Source organism: Hevea brasiliensis, chromosome 3 (genome assembly GCF_030052815.1).
Source record: "Hevea brasiliensis isolate MT/VB/25A 57/8 chromosome 3, ASM3005281v1, whole genome shotgun sequence".
In the NCBI taxonomy this organism is placed as follows: Eukaryota; Viridiplantae; Streptophyta; class Magnoliopsida; order Malpighiales; family Euphorbiaceae; genus Hevea; species Hevea brasiliensis.
The window spans coordinates 85,879,672-85,898,473 of NC_079495.1; the positions used below are offsets into that span (position 1 = coordinate 85,879,672).

The following is an 18,802-nucleotide window of genomic DNA, read 5'->3' on the forward strand; positions in this document are numbered from 1 at the left end:
GCAATCTATAGTAACTGTCCTGTATTCACAAATCTTACACCATTCGATAGTGCAAGGAACAATAATGATGCTAGAGAAGATTTTTGGTTTTCTTTTAATTTGAAGTGAATTTGATTTAGGTTTGTTTATGACATTGCTGTTAGAAAAACAAAATAATTTATTAATTAAAAATAAAAATAATTTAAAATTAAATTTATTAACCTTCAAATGATTAAAATAGTAATTTTTTTTAACTTTTTTAAAAACATTTAAAATAATATTTTTCTAAAAAGCATTTTTTATTCTCAAACCAAAATAGCAAACGAATTACTGTTTAAAATTTGTTTAAGCTGTGGATGAGATTTAACCCTCCATTTATTTGAGGATAGGGTAGCACTAACAGGCCACACATGTAGATAATGGAGGGAATTGTGGAAAAGAATTCCCTCCATTCCTTCAAGTTGTACACAAAAATTGTAAACTATGATTGCAACAGAGCACTAGCAGCTGCTCATGTAGTTAAAGCGATAGTGACGCCGAATCACGGGAATAATGGGAAATAGAAATGATGGAGTGGAAACTGCAAATAAATATATTTTTAAATCTTATTAATTACCAACAACATCATAATATAAATTCTTTCTAATAAAATATTTAGACATAAGTATTTAAAATTTATTAATTAATAGTATTTATAAACTAGTTGAATTTTCACATTATGCATGAATAATTATAAAAATTATATTATTATATTATTTAATAAATATTATTGTAGAATAATAATTTTATCTTATAGCATAATTAAGGAATTATTCGTGTTAATGTACATTGTTATTAATAATTTTAATTTATATATATTTTTTAATTTTAATATATAAAATATAATAATTTTTAAAATTTTTTATTAATTATTTTAAATTTTATTTTTATTACTTTTATCTCTTAAATTTTTTAATAGAGATTTCATAATATAAATGATTAAAATCTATTTATATATAATATAGATATAAATATATGTAATTAATATATGTTAATATATTTTAAGTTATCTTATAATAATGACTATATATTATAATATTAATAAGGTAATTATTAAATAATTTATAACTTATATATACTAGTGAATATTACGTGATAATACTATAGAATGTCACACATTAGTCACGTGGTAATACTATAAAAGAGAATGTCACGTGTCAAAAGAGAATTGTCTGTGTTAATACACATAACTATTAATATTTTAATTTATATAGTTTCTTTGATTTTTAATATATAAAAATAATGTAATATTTTAAATTTTTTATTAATTATATCAAATTTTATTTTTATTACTTTTATCTCTCAAAAATTTTAATAAATATTTCATAATAAAAGTAATTAATATATATATATATATACTTCTTCAAGGGATTGCATGTCTTTATATATTCAATAACTCTCGATTTTGCATCCACTTGTTCTTTTAGTTGAAACATATACTTCTCCTTCCATGCTTCAAGTTCTATTTTCCTTTTATAACATTTATTCAAATTTACATTTATTCAAATTTTCAATATTTATAATGTTAGTAATAATATAAGTGATCAAAAATTGTATCAAATTATCATAATATTTCTGAGTGCAAAATTCTCCTTCTCAATTCTCTCTTTTTTTTCTTTGCTCTTTCAGATCTCTTTTTTTGGGCAACCACTGATGACTTTTTTATCAATGGCTAGATCAATTTTCTTTTTCTTTTATTATTTGTTTTAGGATTTTTTTCTAATAATTTCTCAGATCTATATCAATTTATAACAGATATGAGTTTCTCTCATCAGATTTGTGTTATTTAGGAACAAATCTGATGTTCTATCTCCAAAATTGGGGTTCCGTTTTTTCTCATTATTAGGGCTTTATTTTCTCCCCTTAGTGGGATTTTATTTATTTTTTTCAATATTTGAATGGGTTATTTAGCAATTTGGAATATGGTGTAGATCTTGATTTCTTTTGGTTAGAAAATCAGGTATGGGTAATGCTCTTCTGTCAATAAAGCCTAGTAGTGCAGCTTGTTCCTTCATTGACGTTTGATGGTTTAATATCTTCTGTGGCCCACACTCAAAGTGTCTTATATCCATACATGCTCATGCATCATGAAAAATTTATCTTGTTTTGTGTGTGTGAGTGCATGTGTGTGTGTGTGTATGTTAAATGAATCAATGATGGTGCCAATATTTATTTTATGGGGGGAAGGGTTGGGGGATAACAATTAATATAGATCTATACTTATACTAATTTTTTATCCATAAAAATATATGTGATGTATTAAATTTCAAATTAAAAAATGTAAACTTAATAGTGCAATATGGATACATTCGCCTATTCACTTCCACTCAGCTTCTTGGACTTCATAGTGCAAGCTATTTTCATCTTGAGGTAGACTTGGAAATGTTGTAATGATATTAGTTTTAATCATCAAATCATCAAGAAAAGAGTTACAAAGAAGTGTTAAGCTTAGCTATATGGCATTATAAAGAATACTACAAATACAAACCAAAAATGAAGTCTTCTATGCATCAATTCACTAAGAGTGGTGTTTGGGAAGCTCCTCTTGAAGGAACCATAAAAATCAATTTTGATGCAGAAGTGGATAGTAAAGGCAACAAAGCTGCTGTTATAGAGACTATCACAGCACCCCGATAAGATGGACAATGAAGTTGATTGCAGGTATTTGTTCTCCCCTGGTTTAGAAGCATTAGCTTGTAGAAAGGCAACTCTTCTAGCTCGATCCAAAGGATTCCAGCGAGTTATCATGGAGGGAGATTCCATTATTGTCATTTAAGCTCTTTAAAGTGGTCAATGCCCTTTAGCTATTCAAGGAATTATTAATAAGGTAAAAGGCACATTTTAGCCCTCCAACTATTAACAAAAAAGACTTTTTTTTTTGGTCCAAAAAGCCTCTCAACTTTTTTTTTGGTCCAAAAAGCCTCTCAACTATTTAAAATGGCACATGTTACATCAAAATTAATGGAGGTCAAATGCCGTTCTCTGCAGTTAACTCACGTTCGCATATTGTGGATCAACAGTGAATGTCCTCGAACTTATAATATCAAAGCCTTGATGCTAGATATGGAATTTGCCTCAAAAAAGATGATATTGCTTTGATGATTATTTGCTGCTTCATTTTAAGAATCTGAATATTAGAAGTTCACTTTATCATGTCCTCATCATAAGGCCAAGGCTAAAAGTAAATAGAGTTTAACCCATCGCATGATAATAAAATATATAAGTTCTTTCTCATTGACAGACCCTATTAGCTCATGAAAATGATATTCAAAAATGCATTCTTATTTACCTACACTAACACATATGATCGAGACTAAAAAATAATTAGAAGAACACCTAAAAGGTATGATGTCTTCTCTAAGAGAAGTACATCAACAAGTTGAAAACACAAAAAGAACCCTATCAAGATATTAATTATATTAGGTACACAAGAGCCAAAACCATTTGTATTGTCTATTCTCGCTTAGAGGATTGTACCACTTAATATCCCGTACAAACAATTGATCAAGTTTATCATTATGTATTCCTGAAAAAAACATGCTTTTTTAGCCATAAGGGTTTTTATCATTAGAGCATTCCATTGTATATGTACTTTTCTTCCCTTTATTGCTTTTGAAGCATATGGCTGCTACAATATGTGTCATGGACGTGACTTGGATGAAATGAGGCCTTGGTGCAAATCCAAAATACTTGTGCAATACAATTACATTCGGAGTCACTATTGGAAAGTAAGTTTCTTGAAAATATTTTCTGTTGAACAATTGCCAAACTTTCTGGTTGCATCCCCAATACTGTCTTTGGCGATTTTTCTTCATTCTGCACTATGTGAGGTCGCAACCTGAGATTTTTTTCCTCTTTGGGTTTTCAATCTTCCAATGGCCAAAAGGGGTCTGTAGATTCATTTTCTTCTCTAGATACAGTTCCAAGACAAAACATTACTCCCTCAAAGGAGAAATTATCTACTAAAGTGCAAGCAAATCATAATCTTAGGTAAAAGGAAACGAATGATTAAAGGGGATGATCATTATCCTGTGCTCTGAAAAGAACATGATTTATTCCAAAAACTAGAATGCTTTCATGACTTTATCATTCCATGCCCTTTGCACTTGGGATTCATGACAACCACTGCGTTTCTTGTCATGCATGTGCAGGTTGCCACACGTTTCTTGTCTACTAGTCCTCCCCTGTATTGGTTTGCATCATATATAGCCATGTCTCATGGTACATTATTTGTGCATATTCCACAACTTACATCCTTTTAGGCAATTTACTGCTATTTTCAAATTTCTATCATTTCACTTGAAAAGCTTCAATGCCTTTTGAGCAAGATTAGAGTTTCTCTTACTGATAAGAATTTTGCCATGTTCCAGAGCTCATCAACCATTTTTCCCCTAAAACACTCTCTAATTAAGCTTAGAAATGGAGTTTATAAAAGGAGATAATGAACCCTAATGGCTCTGTACGTAAGCCCTTTTCATTTGAAGAGATGACAGTAGATAGTTGGAGTTAAACATCGTTGGTCTTCTAGTTCACATTGAGCTGATATATGTTCATTTTGGTTTCATGTGACTATTTTAAATAGTTGAGGGACCTTTATAGATAGAAAAAAAAAAAAGTTTAGGGGCTTTTTTAAATTTTTACTAATATTTGGAGAGCTAAAATGGACCTTTTGCCTATTAATGATATTCATTTGTTGTCATCTTCTTTTATTTTTGTCAGATTTTCTTATGTGAAAAGGAATTGTAAAAAGACTGCTCAGGGGATTGCCTCTAACATGTTGCATAATTTCTCCTTTAGATGCAACCCATGTCTCAACTCACAATATATATATATATATATATATATATATATAGACTAATTAAAAAAAAAAAAAAAGTAGTCAATTGACCCTCTTGTACCATAGTAAATCTGCCTCTTCCCAAAACCATTCCACTTGCTAGCATTCAAAATATTATTAAAATCTTCTCTCAAGGAAGCGATTTCAATGCTTAATAACTTTTCTTTCGTTCACCTTTGAGTCACATTATTTAGGGAAAAGTTTCTATTTCACATTATTATTGAAGTTTACTTTTGATTCCACATCATTCTAAAATTCAGTCCTATATTTATGATTAGGCTATTCTAAGTTTTTTTTAATAAACTTCTGTTAGTATTAGACTTTTATTATAAATAAAAATTAAAGACCTATATTATAATGTTATTTATGTGAAAATTTAATTTTTATATGATGAAAGATACTGATTAACTAAAATGCCATTTGTTATTTAGAAAAAAAAAAAAAAGAAACCACTTATTAAAAAGAGACATGACACATGAAAAAACCGTGTTAAGCTCAACTTTATTCACGCGTTATACAAATTATTTGCTTTTTTTTTTCATTTTAAAAGTATAATTTTATAATTTTTTTTTACATTTTATATTTTCTTAATTATTTTAAAAATTTATTATTTTTTATATTACTTTAATTTTATGATAAAATTCATTTTATTTACAAATAATTTTTTTTACATATTTTATATTAAATGTAGAATTCATTTTAAATTAAATAAAATTTGTATTTGGAATAAATAAAATAATATATAATAAAGATTTTATTTGATTTAATTTTATGGTAAAATTCATTTCATTTGTAAATGTATTCCATGATAAAATTCATTTATAAATGAATTTCTTTAGTTGGTATATTTTTTATTAAATATGAAATTTATTTCAAATGAAATAAATTTTATATTTGAAATAAATAAAATAAAATAAAATATAATGATATATAATAAGAGGATAATTTTATCACTTGAAATATATATGATTTTAAACTTGAAATTCATTTATAATTTCTATTAATTTTGATATTATTTAATTTAATTATAATAAATTTTATAAAATTGATTATTAAGAATTTCAAATGAATTTTCATTTAAACTAAATAATAAAATTTTATATTTATAAATAAATTTTATAAAATTTTATGAAATTTATTTATGCCAAATATTAACTTAATTAAATGGAACAAACAAAAATGAACAACCAGACCAAAGCAAGAGTACATGAGAAATAAGATGGGCTTAGTTGAACTTAACCAACTACCATCCAAATATTACAGCTAACGAATTAGTTAGCTGACTTTCCATCGTTTGAATTATTTATTATTTTTCAATGTGAGATTATTGACAATTCTCCTCCCTCAAGTGTTAACCATTTTAAAACTTTGAAATCCTCACTTTAAAACATTAAACTTTGCCAAGAACATTAGGAATATAGATACTTAAATTGAATCGGATCAGATTTACTTTGATGCTATATCACTTAATTGAGTTGAATGACAAGGTCGAGACATAAGTTCGTGAAAAATGAAATAAACTTACTTGGCTTAAATAAACCATTACTAAAATATTAGAATTAACCAATTAGTTAACGGGCTCTCATCTTTATAAGCACTTAAATTTTTTTTTTATATGGGATTGTTGACGAATGATAAAATTTTAATTAATTATATTAAATATAATTTAAATTTATATTAAAATATTAAATAATTATATGAGTCAAAATTAAATTAAATTTTCATTTCTTAAAAAATTATTAATTATTTTTTAAAAAATATTTCTTTGTAAAAATGTATTAATATAATAACTTATATTTTTAATAACAACTTATTTTATATTTTATAACGAATGTAAGATATGCACAATTTAATTTTAAAATTTAAAATTAATTAATTAATAAGTTATTTTAATTATTTTTATATTATATTAGTTTTAGCCATATATATATATAATGAGAAATTTCATTCAAAAAGTTTGAATGACCCTATTCAAAAATTAAAAAAAAATAATAATAACAATGATTCATTCATTTTTTTTAAATAATTATATAAAAATTAAAGTATCACTAAATAAAATAAAGACATTAAAATATTTTCTCTATATATTTATGAGAAATTTTAAATTAATAAAATAAAAAAAAATTTTAAAAAACAATAAAAAAAATCTTCAGTGTTTGTTCAAAAGTTAATTCAAAAGAATATATTCATTAATTTATTTACTTAGGAAATTGACATTGATATATTGCTTATTGTAATTGAGTGTTGAAAAAACATTTTGTGAAAATTTGATTACTAAATTGATTGGATAAATTATTTAATAATTTTTTTATTGCATATGTGGATAAAGATATCTAGTATTAATGATGAAATAATCATATAATATTTTAAAACAATAAAAAAATGTCAAAAATAATAGTAAATTTATATATATATATATATATATATATATATATATATATATATATATATATATATATATATTAGTTTTATAATAATATAAATATTTTTATATCAATTCATAAATTTTTCATTATCGATCTGTGTATATATGGTAAAAAAAAAAACCAAAAGTAAAAATAGAAAATAAGAATTTAATCTCTATCTATATATGCTTCATTATAATGCATGGGTAATCAAAAGCTTTGCTTGGAAAAAGAAAATAGAGAGGATTGAAAAATAAAGATAGATAAAAAAAAAATATGGATTCTCATCTTCTTTTCCAAGTTTGAATAGCGTGAAAATGGGGGAAAATTTGATTTCTATTACTTTCGAAAAGGAAGGAAAACAAATGTTAAAAAAAAAAAGAAAAAAAAAGAAAGGGATGGAAATTAAAGCTGGGTAATAAAAGTGACATCCCTTATGTTAAGAGGGATGGATCTAAGCATCCAGCACCTGGCATGGGGGCAACCGCCCCACCAACTTTTAAAAGTATATGTATTCTATTCAATTATACCGGCCCACCAACTTTTAAAAATATATGTATTCTATACAATTATTTTTCTTTGTTCAGACTCAAATATAGTCTTTATTCCATTTAAATGCTTAAATTTTATTTATCATATGAAATTTATAAATTTATTTCACTTAATTATTTTACATATTTTTCATTTTCTCATTCAATTGTTAAAATTATTTCACTATGTGAAATTAATAATTTATTCTAAATTTTTCCAATGAGCTTTTAATTATTTTTAATTATGAAATATTGAATTCCAAGTCTATTTGAAATTAAATATATTAAAAATATAATTTATTTTAAATTTTAATATAAATTACTTTATCATCCATTATATCAAATCCTTATATTTTGCAAAATAGATAAAACATTCTTAATTTTTAATTTCATTATACATTTTTATCATTCTATCTATTTTTCTCAAACTTTAACCGTGAGTGAAAATTTTCATCCCGTGTTAACTTTTTTATCCCTACGCACCTTTTAATCCCTTAAAGATATTTTCTATCTATTTTCTAAAATATAAGAATTCAAATATTAATTATATTATAATATGAATAGTAAAAATGAATTTATCTTATACATCAACCCACGGAATTTTTTGAATCTACTGCTGCTCACGTATCCAATGTTGCACATTGAAATCCACTTCTTCTTTCTCTTTTTTTTTTTAAATTTTTTTCCTCTTTATTTTTAATGTAGATTTTACCCATATTAATGAGAGATTTACGTCCTCTTTTATTAGTCCACCTTTAATCTTCTTATAGGTTTTTTTTTTTTTTTTTTTCTGCTTAGAAGAGAAGTAAAATTAGATCTGGTAATATTTTAGACTGATTTACTCAACATTCAATCTACCTCCATAGTGATCAATATTTTTTTGATATCAAAGTAGTTTAGACAACTAATTTTCTAAACTACTTTACAAATAGTCTTAGAAAGTTGATCGAGTCTACTCAGAGATTAACAAAATTTCTATGTATCACACCTCTTTTTGAAGCTAATTGATGATTTTCAATCTGCGTTGTCATCTAATTTTAAGTAGATGCTTGTCACTAATATGATTTCTTTTTATTTTTCAAATTTATTTTTCAAGATTGACTATATTAAAAACATTAAGGGTAAAAAGAGTGCTAAACTTAAAATCTATTTGAGTTAGATTTGTAGTATCGTATTCTCTTTGTTTTGTTTTATTTAGAAAAATGGATATTCTGATAAAAAAAAAAAAAAAATGAGATTCTATGAAGTTGGAAGTAACGAGGAAGTAACTACAATTTTCTCAAGTAATATTCTCCACCATCATTTTTCTCCCACCTCCCAATCAGGGAAAAAGCCGAATCTGTTCTCCCTTTGGCTTCAGGCGAAAGGCTAGAGCTCAAGGCAGTGGCCAATTTACAAATTTATTTCTTCAAGTTTTCATTTATTTCTAGTGGAAAAATATAATTTATAATAAATCATATAAAATTGTATTTCATGGTTGTCATTATATTATAAATTTTACAATTAATTATATACAAAGTGTTAGTGGGTTATCTATTTCTTACACATTTATGTAATAGTAAATTATAAATTATATTACCCTAAATTTAACGAAAATATTCGTTTTTCAAGATTCCGTTGATTAAAAAATAACACACTTTATTATCAGAAGGAAATTAGTAAAAAAATTTGAGATAAATTTCCTTAAAATTCACGTTGAAGTTCTTAATTATTCATAATCAATTATATTTAAACACCAAGACTAGACTTTAACAGTAACACCTTAATATCATAGAAGACTTCTTTTCCTTTAGTTATCCCTTGAGTATAATAACAAGAGTTCAAACTGCTCCAGATTTTAATTGAAGCACAAATGTCTAAAACTATTCAAGTTGATACTCAACTTGGATTACCTTCACCCTCTTCAACATGCGTGTGTAATACTAGATTTAAATCAGAAAATTGTTGGGAGTAGTTTGTGTGAAACGTACCATGGACTTTGGGGATGGGGTGCACTTCGGTTGCTGGAGTTGGTCATGATGTACTGTTTAACACAATAGAAGTCTCATGATTCAATTAATGGAACAAATGGAACTTCATTAATATCTGGAGCAAAACCACCCCTAGATTTCAATGACTACTGTTACACTTCAGTCTTATTTGAATTTCCATGGTGAATAAACATAGATTTCAACATTGTCAAGGACTGACTTTATTTATTGATCAGGAAAAAGAACATTGTTACATCAATTCTGAGAATTTCATTCAGTATTCATGCTTTATATGGAAAGATGGACAGAAATATGTCCCTGATAAAACCATATCTAACCTGGCAAAATTCTTCAAACAGAAGATTGATAGACATGACATTATGAAAAGTATTCTTCGGTCATTTTTATCGACTTCATATTATCATGTCCCATCTCCAGGATAAACCTGAGGGAAAAGAAAGGTGCACATTGAGGAGAGATAATCTGTTGAATGACATGTCGAGAAAAAAGAATAGCTAAGTTGGTTGTGTGTGTGTATGTATATATCATAGACCAAATAGAATAACAGCTTTAATTCAAGTGTTATGGTACTTACCAGTATACCTCATTCCACTTGGTTTTTATCCTGTGTTGAACCTTGCTAAATTGATTATAACTTCAGTTTGAACCCCACTGATAAGAAATCATCCCTGAGAACAATAACAAATATTTTTATTAAATAAAAATGAATAGTATAGATGAAATGGTATATATATCATCATCAACATTCTCCATTATTAATAGATAACCGAAAATTGCAGAATGACATTATCAATTGACTTATCACCCAATTAAAAGTTAAAGATGCAATGGAAAGCAAACACAGAGTTAGTAGAAATCACTAAAAGAGAGAGCAAAAATTAAGAATATGTTGATGCTATATTACATTTTCTTGGTATTTGTCTTCCTCTTCTCCATCTCCAGTGCTTGCTTCTTCTCCACCTCCTCAGTACCATCATCGAGTGGAACAAGGCTTCCCACGTACATTTCTGCACCAAAAGACTTCGGACCGCCCCTAATCTTCAAAGTCCTAACAGTTCTCCTATTCCAATCATACCATACAAGCTTTTGATCATTCACTTCTAATAGCATCTTATCCCCATCTTTTGAATAAGCCAAAGGCCTCAAAAACATAAAAGCACTAATGGATTTAGTTGTTCGAAATGAAAACAGCTTAATCCAGGATTCCTTAATTCCATACTCCCGCATAACCCACAAATCAACACAAATATGTTCATAATTACACATCACACACAACCTCCCCTCCAAGACCCCAACATCAACCTGAAAGTTTAACCTGTTATTGGCATATTCAGGCTGGGGCACTTCACGGAACATCTCAGACACAATATCAAAAGCAATAATAGAACTTTTCACACCCAATTCCGGCCAGTGAGGCAAAATCCAATGCAAAGCATTAGAAGCAAAAACTCCATATCCTCTCCTATGCAAAACCTGGAAAAATGGTTTATGCAAGAACCTAAGATATTTAGGCAAGCCCTTTATTCTCTTCCACGACTCACTTTTCAGACTATAAATCTTCACCTCATAATCGTAATCGAAAGACTCACACCTATCATCATCCCCAACAAAAGTAACCATTCTAACTAGTTTATAGTCTTCATTAATCGAATCATAACCAAAGCCATAAAACACATACCCAGTTTTCAAATACCTATCGGGCGGCTCAATCTCTGAAGCTGGCACTCTTTTCAGCTTTCTTGTTGCTATGTTATACAAGGCTAGATCTCGCTCAGAATTTCGCAACGCAACCAACCCATTACACGAACCGATGGCTTCAGTCCCGCCACCCACATGTAAAGGGTGTTCGAGGGATTCCGCGGAGCCAATGGCGGAAGCAGCAGCATCAAGAGAATCAAAATCGACGGTATAAAGATTCCAATCTCGAAGGATGAGAGAGAGATTGGATCTGGTATGAAGTGAATGGGAGAGATGGAGTTGAATGAAATTTGGACCATTAATTAATGAGCAGAGAGGTTTTGATAAGCATCGGAAGCGGAGAAGAGCCTTGATAGGGAGCTGAAGGAGGATGTCGTTGATGATATCCTGAGGGACTTTGGACATTTTTCCTTTCTGTCAGTGTTTGGCTGAGAGGAAAATGGAAGGGAAAGAAGGAAAAGAGAAAATAAGGAGGTGGAAACCATAAATAGATTAGGTTTTTGAAAGGTGCTTCGGTTGGGGAAAGGAACAGACAGATGGCGAATTGCATGGGTAGATGCTTCCAGATAACACCATTTGTAATTGCAAACCAACCAAGCAATCCTTACAAGGCAAGTTGTTCCTTTTTTTTATTTTTTATTTTTTATTTTTTAAATTTAAGTTGATTTGTTTCGGGAATGAAAAATATTTTTTTATATTTTTTTATGAAAATATTTTTATTATTTAATTATAATATTAAATTAATAATAATTATTTATATAATATATATAATTATTTTCATATTTTAATAAATTTATAAAAATACAGAAAATAATTAATTTTTCTTTTATTCTAAAAATATTTTCTATTAATTAATATTTTGAGTGATTAAATATTATAAAATAAAAAAATTATTTTTTAAAAAATTATTTTTCATAAAATAAATAAATTTTTAATTTTATATTATACACTTTTCGTTTTATAAATATAACTTTATTTCTATCATAAATTAATAAAATATAATTAATATAGTTAAAATAATAAAATTTATTTTTTTTAATATATTCCACTCATATTATTGTATTAAAAATTAAATAACTTATATTATTAAATTATTTTTAAAAATAGTAAATTTTACTTTTTAAATATATATTAAGTAAGAGTATATTAATAAATTAAAAAATAAATTATAATTTTAAAAAGAAAAGTTAACTATAATTCGATAAAGATAAAAAAATAAAAGTAATCTTATTGAGGGAGTAGCAAAACTAATAATTTAATTTTTCATATTTTAAGAAATATATTATGTAACACCCCAAAATTTTATTATTTATGAGTATTTTTGGTATTTTAATTTTATTTGAATTTTAGAAATTTTTTTGAGATTTTTCGGATTTTAAAAATCAGGTTCGATTTTCCTAAAATATAAACTTTGATGATTTTTAAAAATTAATTTAAAGACCACGTGGCAAAACTAAAAATATATTTAGAGTCTACGTATTTTTCTGAGTTTTATGGAATTTTTTTCGAAATTTTTGGACCTCGTTTTCGGTCTCGAGGCAGAGTAAAAATTCAAAATTTTGTATTTCGAATCGAACCGGCCGAATCGAACCGGACCGGATCGGACCGGTCGAATCGAACCGGCTCCCTTTCCTTTTTCTTCTCCCGCGCGCGTCGTCCCTCTCTTTTCTCTTTCTTTTCTCTCTCCTCCCCTCGCCTGCGCGCGCGCGTCGCTCCAATTTCTCCGGCCAACTCCGGCAGATCCGGCCATCGATTGGACCGGGTCTTGTGTCTAAAATCATCTACTCTGCGAGAGCTTTCCATAGACACCAAGAACGCCGAAATCCATAGAGCAGTTTGTCCGATTTTTGCTCGGGAAGATTTTAGCCCATTTCGACTTTTGGGCTAGATTTCTCGAAAATCGTGAATCCCACGAGGAAACCGAGGCCACCAACACGCTCCATTCGTGAGAGCTTCAACGACATAAATTTCAATTTTTCCGACACCATTTTTGGTGGGTCCCACGGAACTTCGCAGTTGTAATTTCGAGCATTAAATGAGCTTAGAAAATTCTGAAAAATTTATGTGCTAACCCCCGTGTTATGGGCTTCGTGTAGGTATCCTCGATTCGCGGAAATTCGGCGATTGACCGGTTCGCAAATTTCGGGCGAACGCACGTGACCGAAAAGTCTCGAATTGGGCCGAGGTTTTGGCTAGCCCCCATTGTCGACGTCGGCGCGTTCCCAAGTCTGAATCGGCAAAGGTAAACCCAACCTTCTTTTTAAGTAATTTAATAGAGCTTAAATATCATTAAAAAACCATAAAATAATCGTGGAAGCTTAGAAAATTACGATTCTTTTGCAATAGCTTAGTAATAATCCTAATAACCGCGGAGCAAAGTTTTATAATTTTTAGAGCTTGTTTGGGCTTTTGCAAAAATGATCAATAATAAGGACTAAATTGAAATTTTGCGTATTGTGATGGATGATCGATTTGATGGGCCTGTGAGGGGTGTGTGATATGATTGAACTGTTGATATATGGATTGTGAGTATAGAAGTGTGTTTTGAACCCTTTTGCAGGTTGGGTAGGTCCTAGGTATAGGGGAGACTCTGCCGGATTTTCGGCACGACTTAGGACGTAATTGGTCTTTTTCTTTGTTTGTATTGAGTCAGATTGTATTAAATAAATGTAATATGATTGTCAGGTGAGCTGACAGCCTTCTTCCTCCGCCCGCCACAGTAATTTGTCGTCAAGTCCGTGAGTAAAATATTAATTTTAATTGTAATTTCGATATTATTATATGTTCAAAGATGCCCATGCATCACTTATATGCATATATTTATTTAGTTAAACTCTAGGCACGAATTATGTTGCATTCATAATCATAATGTGCCATGAATGTTGTTGTGGTAATTTGGAGCAGTGTCAGCGTTGGCGTGCGTGTGATGTGGTGTGGACTATGGATAGGGCGGCGATCACGGCTTGAGTAATTCGGGACCCGATCCTTCGAGGGGTAGTCACGGCAGTAATTCAGGACCCTCGATTTGGTTATTAAGTGGAAGTCCGAGCTTGAGTAATTCGGGCACCAAAGTTGGATTTAAGAGAAATGTCAGATAGGGATCGGCTCCCATATGTTATGATTGATACTACAGGTGTGTGAGTGCTCCAAATTACCTTTTGATGCTATGATGTGAAAATGTTGTTGATGTTGCATTTCACTCTCAGGTGCATTAGTTTTAGATAGTTATAGGGATTATGGTTAAAATTGATATTTTACTCTGAGTCGAACGCTCACTCCTGTTCAAAAATTTTTACAGGCCACAGGAGGATATTTATTCTGGGTTAACCTGCTTTTATACTTCGCAGGTTGTTTATTGATATTTGTGTAATTTTATTTACTCCTAGAATTTCCGCATGTGTTAGCAGTAATTATTTGAAATTGGTCTGTAATATTATATTCATGTTGGACCTGTAAACTTAATATTTTAAGTCTGTTTGATGGATTGGATGAGGGAGCTGAGCTCCCATTTATTATTATGTTGATGAGTATGTGGAGGGTGAGCTGAGCTCCCCAATGGATTGTTTATTGTGTTTTACAGTCGGGTGAGTCAAAACTCCCGTTGGAAAGTCCATTTTATGGCGGACTCTGTCCGCTTGTTTTCTTGATATTGGGCCCAAATGGGCCTTAGAGTTGGGTTAATGAATAGTTAAGGCTTACTACGGGCCTCGGGGCTTTAGGTCGCCTGTGTCCTAGTCTTGGTCCGCCCATAGGTTGGGTCGTGACAAATGTGGTATCAGAGCTTAGGCTCCAGATTCTTAGGGAATGTTGTTTAAAGTGTTGGGAAAAGTCTAATAGGAGTCACATGCGGAAAAATAGGGTCCATATTCGTCTTGCATTGTCGTCTTTGCTTCTAGTTTCTGCTTCATATATTGTGTGTAAATATGAGTCTATAGAGTCTGCAATGTGCGCTTTGAATTTTGTGGGCTAATCCGCTGAATTTCGTGAAAATGCGTAGAAGCGTGAGAGCCGCCATCGCACGAGCGGATGTGCTCGACGAGGTGTCAAGACAGATGAGGCGCCGCCAGGAGGCGGGGTAGGAGGCCTAGAGCTGCTCAAGTAGAAGCAGCTACCCACGCTCAAGAACAGTCTTTCATGGCACAGGTCCCATGGACCCCATGGCGCTACTCTAGCCAGTGCAGAGAACCATCGACATGATGGCGCGAGATATGGTCCACCCTCCACAAAGCAGATCCACCGCACCAAGAGAGGAATCTTACAAAGCAGATCATAAATTTCAAGAAGTTGGTGCACAGTACCTATGATGTGTCGACGATGCATATCGGTTTTGGATTCTCTGACAGCAGAATGCAGTCTGATTGGTGATAGAAGATTTAGATTAGCTATGCTTTGGATGACAAAGGAAGAGAAAAGAAAAACAGAGCAGAGGGTTCCTCAGGTGTCCCTTCCATGGGTACTCCTGACAGTGGTGGCCAGAGTAATTACAGAGGAAAGGGTAGGAGCAAGAGAAGTGGTTTTAGACACGCATCACGAGGATTCGCACCAGTGCGGATCCAGCGGTGGTAACGATTCAGGTACAGCCTGGTGCAGTTCAGATCCTCCTTGGCACCTTGTGCACAAAGTGTGGAAGAGGACATTCAGACCTTGTTTGATGGGATCGAGTATGCTTGTGTGTGGCCAACCGGTCACTTTGCTAGAGAATGCCCCATGTTCAATGAGCCACGGATGGGGTCACGTGGTTCATTGCGAATGTTCCTCGGCGATTGTATCCGGTGCTTCCAACATGGCGGCGATCGATTCGGTGGCAACAGGCCGAGGACAAGGGGCGTGGATTTGGAGGCGGTCAGAGGTAGAAGTCGATGTCGTGGTTACGCCACTCGGGGTAGGGTCAAGCTCGGGTTTTCACCGACCCACCGTGATGCTCAAGCTTCAAATGCGGTTGTGGCGGTATTCTTCCGGTGCTTCTTATGAGGCTCGTGTTTTGATAGATCCGGGTGCTACGCACTCATTTGTCTCCCCTGTGTTTGCCATGAGGTTGGGTAGAAACCCTACAACCTTAGAATGCCCTTTGTCGGTAGCTACCCCACTTAGTGACAACATAGATGTAGACATGGTATTTCCGGTTAGCCCAGTGGTAGTGGATGGAAAGATCCTCCCGGCAGACTTGGTTCCTCTACCGATGTGGATTTCATGTAATCCGGGATGGATGGTTGGCAACTCATTATGCCACCTTACAGGATGGCACCGTGAGAATTGAAAGAGTTGAAGGAGCAACTACAGAGCTTTTGGACAAGGGTTTCATACGTCCGAGCACTTCACCGGGTGCTCTGTTTATTTGTGAGAAAGAAGGATGGGTCATTGAGGTTGTGTATCGACTACGCATACCGAACAAGGTGACTGTGAAGAACAAGTATCCACTTCCTCGGATCGATGATTTGTTTGATCACTCAAGGGGCTAGATTCTTTTCCAAGATAGACTGCGATCGAAGCTACCATCGCTTGAGAATCGTGAATGAGGACGTGTCCAAAACGGCTTTCGAGGACAAGATATGGTCATTATGAGTTCTTGGTGATGTCTTTTGGACTCACTAATGCACCAAAGGCCTTCATGGACCTGATGAACAGGTGTTCAAGCCATTTTGGACCGCTTTGTCATCGTATTCATAGATGACATTTTGGTATACTCTCGGACCGAGGAAGAACACGTGTGGCACTTGAGGATGGTGTTGCGGACTTTGAGGAGCACCGGTATACGCCAAATTTTCAAATGTGAATTTTGGCTAGAAAGCATCTCATTCTTGGGACACGTGGTTTCTAGAGACGGTATTCAAGTGGATCCCAAGAAAATTGAAGTCAGAATCGATTGGCTTAGGCCTACAACATCAACGAGGTGCGAAGTTTTACGGGTTTAGCGCTACTACAAAGCGTTTTGTACAAGATTTCTCCAGATAGCGGCTCCCCTAACTAAGTTGACCAGGAAGAATGTTCCATTCATGTGGACAGCTGACTGTGAGGTGAGTTTCCAGAAGCTTAAGGAGTGTCTAACCACTGCCCCTGTGTTGACACTATCTGTGAGTGGTGAAGGATACACCGTGTATTGTGACGCCTCCAGAGTTGGCCTAGGGTGTGTGTTGATGCAGAATGGAAAGGTAATGGCTTATGCTTCAAGGCAGCTGAAGAGGCATGAGCAGAACTACCCCACCCATGATTTGGAAATGGCGGCTGTAATCTTTGCACTAAAAATCTGGAGACACTACCTGTATGGTGAAGCGTGCGAGATATACACCGACCATAAGAGTTTGAAGTACATCTTCCAACAGAGGGACTTGAACTTGAGACAGAGGAGATGGATGGAGCTTACGAAGACTATGATTGCACCATCCGGTACCACCCAGGAAAGGCCAATGTTGTGGCAGATGCTCTGAGCAGAAAATCTTCTGGCAGTTTGGCACACATTTCAGTAGAGAAGAGACCGTTGATTCGGGAGGTACATGAGTTGATGGATCAAGGTCTAATCCTAGATCTTTCAGATGAGGGGGTATTGTTGGCTCACTTTTCAGTGAGGCCAGACTTGAGGGACAGAGTTAGAGTTTCCCGGCCACGAGACCAACAATTGATAAAGATCATAGAAAGAGTACAAAGAAGGTGAAGGTGGTGAGTTTGGATTTGCCAATGATGGCGCCCTAGTGCAAGGTTCTAGGATATGTGTGCCCGATGTGGACAACCTCAGAATGAAATCATGCAAGAGGCACACTATACACTTTGTCTGATATCCACCCGTGTTCCACCAAGATGTACCATGATGTGAAAGATAGCTACCGTGGAATGGCATGAAGAGAGATATAGCAGACTTTGTGTCCAAGTGCTTGACTTGTCAGAAGGTGAAGTTTGAACACCAGAGACCGTCAGGGAAGCTGTAAGAGCCCCCTATCCTAGAATGGAAGTGGGAAATGATTACTATAGATTTTGTGGTAGGTTGCCTCGTACCACGCGAGGATATGACTCGATATGGGTAATTGTAGACCGCTTGACCAAATCACTCACTTCTTACCTGTAAAGACTACATACTGCGTACAGTATGCGGCTCTACATTCGAGAAATAGTCGATTGCATGGAGTTCCGGATTCTATAATCTCTGACAGAGGGCCCCAGTTCACTTCGCGGTTTTTGAGAAAGTTGCAGGAGGCACTTGGCACACGCTGAACTTCAAGATGCCTTCCACCTCGATGCAGACGGGACAAATCGAAAGGACGATCCAAACATCAAGACATGCTTCGCATGAGTGTCTTGGATTTTGGAGGTCATGGGATGAGCAACTAGCTC

At 32.5% G+C, this 18,802-nt stretch overlaps 1 protein-coding gene and 1 pseudogene across 1 annotated transcript; one reads left to right on the plus strand and one right to left on the minus strand.

Annotated features, from left to right (window-relative positions):
• Positions 1-2,656: 2,656 nt before the first annotated feature.
• On the plus strand, positions 2,657-4,321 carry LOC110636583 (uncharacterized; annotated as a pseudogene).
• A 5,086-nt stretch (positions 4,322-9,407) lies between these two features.
• On the minus strand, positions 9,408-12,048 carry LOC131178678 (F-box protein CPR1-like). Its single transcript, XM_058144035.1, has 4 exons — positions 10,686-12,048; positions 10,356-10,449; positions 10,099-10,205; positions 9,408-9,813 (listed from the first exon to the last, which is right to left on the minus strand). The coding sequence occupies exons 1-2, from the start codon at positions 11,882-11,884 to the stop codon at positions 10,410-10,412; spliced, it is 1,239 nt and encodes a 412-aa protein (XP_058000018.1). The 5' UTR covers positions 11,885-12,048; the 3' UTR covers positions 9,408-9,813; positions 10,099-10,205; positions 10,356-10,409.
• Between the last annotated feature and the right edge of the window lie 6,754 nt (positions 12,049-18,802).

What these genes read in the sequence shown, in the direction of transcription:
- LOC131178678 (XM_058144035.1), bottom strand. Translation starts at nt 11,884, where the DNA reads ATGTCCAAAGTCCCTCAGGATATCATCAACGACATCCTCCTTCAGCTC. An exon ending in AAGACAAATACCAAGAAAAT is followed by an intron (nt 10,450 to 10,685) that starts GTAATATAGCAT and finishes TATTGTTCTCAG; the next exon opens with GGATGATTTCTTATCAGTGG.